Source organism: Piliocolobus tephrosceles, chromosome 8 (genome assembly GCF_002776525.5).
Source record: "Piliocolobus tephrosceles isolate RC106 chromosome 8, ASM277652v3, whole genome shotgun sequence".
Taxonomy (NCBI): Eukaryota; Metazoa; Chordata; class Mammalia; order Primates; family Cercopithecidae; genus Piliocolobus; species Piliocolobus tephrosceles.
In genome coordinates this window covers 129,145,421-129,151,857 of record NC_045441.1, presented here as the reverse complement: position 1 = coordinate 129,151,857, position 6,437 = coordinate 129,145,421, and the positions used below count along the sequence as shown (strand labels likewise).

Below are 6,437 nucleotides of genomic sequence, written 5' to 3'. Positions count from 1 at the left end.
GGCAGGTGTGGGGCGGGTATGGAGGTGTGGGGCAGGTGTGGGGCGGGTGTGGAGGTGTGGGGCAGGTGTGGGGCGGGTGTGGAGGTGTGGGGCAGGTGGGTGGGTGTGGAGGTGTGAGGCAGGTGTGGGGCGGGCATGGAGGTGTGAGGCAGGTGTGGGGCAGGTGTGGGACAGGTGTGAGGTGGGTGTGGAGGTGTGGGGCAGGTGTGGAGAAGGTGTGGGGCAGGTGTGCAGGTGCAGGGCAGGTTTGGGGCAGGTGTGGGGAAGGGGTGGCTCAGGAGAGCGAGGCTGGATGGAAGCTGGCCATTCTCCTGTCTTACCAGTGCCGGCGCTCCTCCCTGCACACCTCATGCTGCAGGCAGCTGAGCGGGCACTGCAGTTCCACCTGTGCCACCCACTGCCTCTCTCCCGCCTCTGCAGGGCCAATGAAACAGGCATATGTCCCCATTTAACCTGTAGGAAGGAGAGGCACGGAGCAGCATGGGGTTCACAATCACACAGTAAACCAAGGCCAGGGCTGAGATGGTCTTCTGACACGCCCTCTAGACCTGTTGGATGAATTCTAACTACTTCATCCAGGTTCTCTAGTTTCTATCTGGTCTTCAGGTGAGATCACCGGCTTCCTAGTCCACCTGTGCCAACTTCCTTTCCTGCTCTGCTGTTTATAACGGGTCAGTGGAGAATTGGCCACCGCATTTTCGTGTTGAAGAGCCTAATCCCTTTGTTATTCAACATGACATCTATACAAGGTCTTGTCTGATGGATTCATGGCTGAGTTTGGGTCCAGGAAGTACTGCATCCATTGATCAGTTTCTGTGCTGTCCTCTTGCTGGAGAACACACCTGTTTGGCTTGGCTGCTCTCCCTCTTGGCCAGGAGCACTGGTCACCAAGCCAAAGCTGGACCCCAGCTATCAGCCGGGGCCCTGTAAGGCCTTCTTTCCTTTAAATGGCTTTTGTTCTGTTTGATCACTGAATGCTTTATCTTCAACTTTATTTTAACATGTACACCAGCTGCCCACAATCCCCTTGGAAGAAAGCTGGATATCAATTATGAAAAAAATAAGGCTGGGAATGGTGGCTCAGGCCTGTAATCCCAGCACTTTGGGAGGCCAACACCAGCAGATCAGCTGAGGTTAGGAGTTTGAGACCAGCCTGGCCAACATGGTAAAACCCGTCTCTACTAAATATACAAAAAATTAGCCAGGCACAGTGGTGGGCACCTGTAATCCCAGTTACTTGGGAGGCTGAGACACGAGGATTGCTTGAACTCAGGAGACGGAAGTTTCAGTGAGCCAAGATCATACCATTGCACTCCAGCCTGGGGAACAGGGCAAGACTCCATCTCAAAAATCAATCAATCAATCAATCAATCAATCAATCAATCAATGAAAGAATTGGATGACAGTTTGCAAGAGGCTCTCAAGGAGATCAGGGAAGGGCTGCACATCAGGTCTTAATGCTGGCATGGGGAGAGGGTGCACAGAACCCCTGAGTGACTGGCCTGCTTCTGCACCAAAACCCAAAACCCTGCGTGCTTGAGGACAATGCAATTCCAATCACACCACTGGAATTTTCTGTATTTGCTTCTGGACTTGCACATTTGGACAGTATCTACAATTGCATTATTTGTAATGCTTTTGTGTTGAAATATCATTTTGAGATACCCTCAAATCATCCACACATTCTCTTTAAAAATGGCGAAAGGTATCTCCATATGGTTTATGTGATCTATTAATTCATAAGAGTGTTGAGTGGAATTTAGCACAATGCTTTGTGCTGCTTTTGTTTCTAGAGCTTGAAATCTGGCTGTTATTTCACTCTCTGTAAGGATCTGGGGACATGAATTAAGATGCCCTTCTCTATGGAGTGCCTTGTTTGGGAGAGTTTGAACGAAGCACAATAGTTGGTTTTACTCTCAAGATACCCACAGCTTGGTGTAATCGGCTGGTTGGTGTGTACGTTAGTGAAATGCCATGCACTGGCAGACATGCGTCCAAGAATATAACATGAAGTATAGTTACAGCTCAAAGTGCTGGGGAGGAAGGGCAGGGAGGATCAGGCGAGGCAAGCCCAACACAGACGTCCTGAGGGGTGGTGAGACGTTTTGGAGGGTGAGTCATGTTGGAGCTCCAGGATTGGACAGCTGGGGGTGTTGGATGGCAGGAAGGAGCTCCTAGGACTCAGACAGTCCCCTACTGGAATGCCAGCTCCAAGACTGGTCAGGGACTTTTATCTGTTTTATATACAGCTGGTTTCCCAGTGCTTGGCACAGAGTAGATGCTCAATAAACAACTGCTGAATGAATGAATAATGAATGAACAGGCAGGGGAAATGGCAAAAGCCAGCAAAGGCTAGGAGACCAAAGGGCTGGCTTGGGGTGGGGAGGAAGGCAGTGTTAAGAAAAGGCCAGTGGGCCGGGCGCGGTGGCTCAAGCCTGTAATCCCAGCACTTTGGGAGGCCGAGATGGGCGGATCACGAGGTCAGGAGATCGAGACCATCCTGGCTAACACGGTGAAACCCCGTCTCTACTAAAAAATACAAGAAACTAGCCAGGCGAGGTGGCCAGCGCCTGTAGTCCCAGCTACTCGGGAGGCTGAGGCAGGAGAATGGCGTAAACCCAGGAGGCGGAGCTTGCAGTGAGCTGAGATCCGGACACTGCACTCCAGCCTGGGCCACAGAGCGAGACTCCGTCTCAAAAAAAAAAAAAAGAAAAGGCTAGTGAAGCTTTGAGAAGGTTGTTAAGCTATAGGAAAGTGGGCCAGATATCTGAGGTGTCCTGCGGGATACAAAGGAACCCAGGACTCAGGCGTTGCCCTCCGGAAACACATATGGTAACCGATGGAGGAGGGCCCTGACCTGCAGGATGGGGCATGGAGTAGGGTGAGGGGATAGGGACTGGGGCAGGGGAGGGGGCTGCTACACACCTGAAAGCTGGTGGGTACATCCTCAGCGTCTCTGCAATCACCATGTCCAGATAGGGCAGGCCTTCCTCGAGGCTGCAGAACTCAGGGACCACCTGATGGAGGGGTCGTGACAAAGGGAGAAGTTCGTGTTAGCCCGACTCTCATGGCATTTTGTCTTTTCCTTAAATTTCAATCTTGTTTCCAACTTTGGCAAACATTTAAACAGAAACCCCACAAAATGAAAAGTCGATATGACCCAAATTGCATCTTATTGGCATTCAGTGTGTTCTGTTGTGCTTATATTTCACGGTGCTAGCCTGGGGCTCAGGGGTCTTTGTAATACAGAGAAGTTTGGTTATAAAACTGCAGCGGCAGCCACAGCTGCCAGCATTTATTGGGAGCTGATGATGTGGCCGACCAAGTGCAGCATAGGTGTTCCCTCATTGGATCCTCCACTAAGCCAGTGTGGCGGCTACTTCCCCATCTCTCAGATGAGAAAACTGAGGCTCAGCCTGTCACATGGGTAGTCATGGCACATTATGAAGTTAAAAGACAAATAGTGAAATAGCAAATAAAAAATTTTGCAACATGTATAAGGGATTAGAAGTAACAAAAAACCAAAGAGCTACTGTCAATCAGTAGGAAAAGACAACTAGCTAGAAAAACGGTCAAAGGATATGAAAAGGCAAAACACAGAAGCAGTATGAGTTACTATGATGAGAAATGCAAGTTCGAATGAGATTCCATTTGCACACGTCAGATTAGGAACAGTTGGAAAATATTGATTATATTTCAGGGGGTGCAGATGTGGGGGTCTAACACCCCGTGGGTGACTCTCCTGGAGTGACACTCTTGTCACTCCCTGCTCCCCCTCTTTGGCCTGAAGATGAACATATGTGCCCATGAGCTCTCGAGCAGGGTGAGGGCGCACCGGGGTTAAGGAAGCTTATTTGCTGCTCTGCCAGTTTCCCCACAGAGGTGGAGTGATCTGGTTGGTAGGTGATGGTCTCACTTTCTTCACCTAGATAATGCTAATCCAGGAGGAGTCCCTGAGGTGAGGGATTGCTTTCTTCTGTTCCCTCTTTTTCCCAGAGCAGCAGGAGGCCGGCCTCCAGGGCAAGTCCATTCTGAAGCCGCCAACGTTCCAGGGACAGGCGCTGGGAGGCCTAGTTCCTCCATCCGCCGGGGGAGCCCTTCACAGCCCTGGAGCAGCCACTGGCTGCCCTGCCTGGGATCTCAGCCAGCTCTCAAAGTGAGTTCCAGGATGGGCAAGGGTCAGCAGCAGCAGCATCACCGGGGAACCTGATAGAACTGTCTTGATGGGGGCAAACCTCTGCCCACCCCCAGCCCAGGTGCTGAGTGTGTCATAGCACAGAGGTTTAGAGATCCTTGGAGGTTAGTCTGCTGTGGCTGGCTGGGGAAGGCTGTGGAAAGGGCAGACATCTGGACTAATTTCCCTAGACTCTGCCTCCCTGGCTGGGTCTCAGTGCATGTGGCTGGTGACTGATAGGGCTCTTGGATGCCTGGAAGGGTCTGGACTCCCCCAGCTCATCCAGTATGTCCAGGCCTGAAAGAGCATCCCCCTTGGGCAAACCTGGAGGCATCCTCTCTTCCTGCTTTCAGTCTTCCTGAGTTTGGTTTGTGTTTGTCTCTTCTGGCCAACAAGTCACAAAACACCAATTGTGTAATTTCAGTGGTTCTGCATATGAGTTAAATGCTCTGAAATTTACATTTAAAACTGGCATTGCTTGATATAAAGATGAATGGTAAAATGCTTGCTAATAATGTAAAATTTAGAGTTTTCTTTACGTAGAACGACAGTAAATAGAAAATAAAAAGCACCATGACAAGTTGAAAAAGAGACTACAGAAGAAATGAAGAAGCTTGCTGAGTACCACGATGGACACTTCCCCCGGCTCTGGGAATAAAGGCTACCACACTTTTATTTCTCATTGGGCCTCACAGATCCTGTAACCAGCCCTGCAGGCCAAGATTGACTGGCCCAAAGGGAACAGTCTGGAAATTTGGATCTGGGACCAAAAAAAAGTTTTTCTCCAGCAGGCGGCAAGTGAACACAGGGAAGTGGAGACCCATTGTTGGCCACATTTGGCCTCGTGGATTAATGAGCAGAAAACGGCAGCTGGCCTCAGGAAAGAAGAAATGAATCAGATATACACAACAAAGCAGAAGCAAAGGACGGAGAGACCATTTCTTGGTGCCCCATAGAATTCCAGTTCCTGTTTGCCATCTGCTCCTTCTGGCAGGTAGTCCTGTGGGTGGCATCTTGGTATCTTCCAACAAGTTCTCACTTGTGGCTAAAGTTAGCGACATTCTGAATTCCATTGTCTGCAACCAAATGAATCTTAACAAATGCAGGAATATACATGCATCAAACAAGAAACAGAGGTGTGGTACACAAAAATAGGGACTATATCTCAAAAAGAAAAACTGGATCTGGGAGGAGCATCCCTAATGGGTAAATGGTGTTGGTTCCCCAAAGACAACTATATGTCTTGTAAGCTGTCATGGTTTGTCAAAGAAAGAAAACTTTTTAAGATAGGCTAAGGGAATTTTGTATTAGAAAATCAAAGTCTTTATTTACTCTTTACTCTTTCCCCAGATGGGCTTTTTTTTTTTTTTTTTTTTCCTGTGCTTATAGGCTTTTAGATCAAGATATACATATACGCCACGTGCGGTGGCTCATGCCTGTAATCCCAGCACTTTGGGAGGCCGAGGTGGGTGGATCACCCGAGGTGAGGAGTTCAAGACCAGCCTGGCCAACATGGTGAAACCCCGTCTCTACTAAAAGTGCAAAAAATTAGCTGGGCATGGTGGTGAGTGCCTGTAATCCCAGCCACCCTGGAGACTGAGGCAGGAGAATCGCTTGAATCAGGAGGTGGAGGTTGCAGTGAGCTGAGATCACAGCCTAGGCAACAAGAACAAAACTCCATCTCAAAAAAAAAAAAAAAAAAAAAGATACATATGTAAAGATCGTCTTAGTTCAGCAGTTCTCCGTGTGGCTGCATGTTAGAAACAGCCAGCTTTGGTTCAACATACACAAATCAATAAATGTAATCCATCATATAAACAGAACCAAAGACAAAAACCACACGATTATCTCAATAGATGCAGAAAAGGCCTTTCACAAAATTCAGCAGCCCTTCATGCTAAAAACTCTCAATAAATTAGGTATTGATGGGATGTATCTCAAAATAATAAGAGCTATTTATGACAAACCCACAGCCAATATCATACTGAATGAGCAAAAACTGGAAGCATATCCTTTGAAAACTGGCACAAGACAGGGATGCCCTCTCTCACCACTCCTATTCAACATAGTGTTGGAAGTTCTGGTCAGGGCAATCAGGAGAAAGAAATAAAGGATATTCAATTAGGAAAAGAGAAAGTCAAATTGTCCCTGTTTGCAGATGACATGATCGTATATTTGGAAAACCCCATCGTCTCAGCCCAAATCTCCTTAAGCTAATAAGCAACTTCAGCAAAGTCTCAGGATACAAAATCAATGTGCAAAA

The 6,437-nt window shown here is 48.3% G+C and overlaps 1 protein-coding gene across 5 annotated transcripts in view; it reads right to left on the bottom strand.

Annotated features, from left to right (window-relative positions):
* Positions 1 to 6,437, bottom strand: part of TBXAS1 (thromboxane A synthase 1) — a 178,574-nt gene that overhangs the window by 10,285 nt on the left and 161,852 nt on the right. For all 5 annotated transcript variants that reach the window (XR_002724959.1, XR_002724960.3, XM_023184859.1 and 2 more), the window contains one exon: positions 2,926 to 3,017. Coding sequence is in view for 3 of the 5 variants with exons in the window: in XM_023184859.1 (XP_023040627.1) it covers positions 2,926 to 3,017 (92 nt within the window). In the remaining 2 variants the exon portion in view is untranslated. The remainder of the gene's footprint in view (positions 1 to 2,925; positions 3,018 to 6,437) is intronic.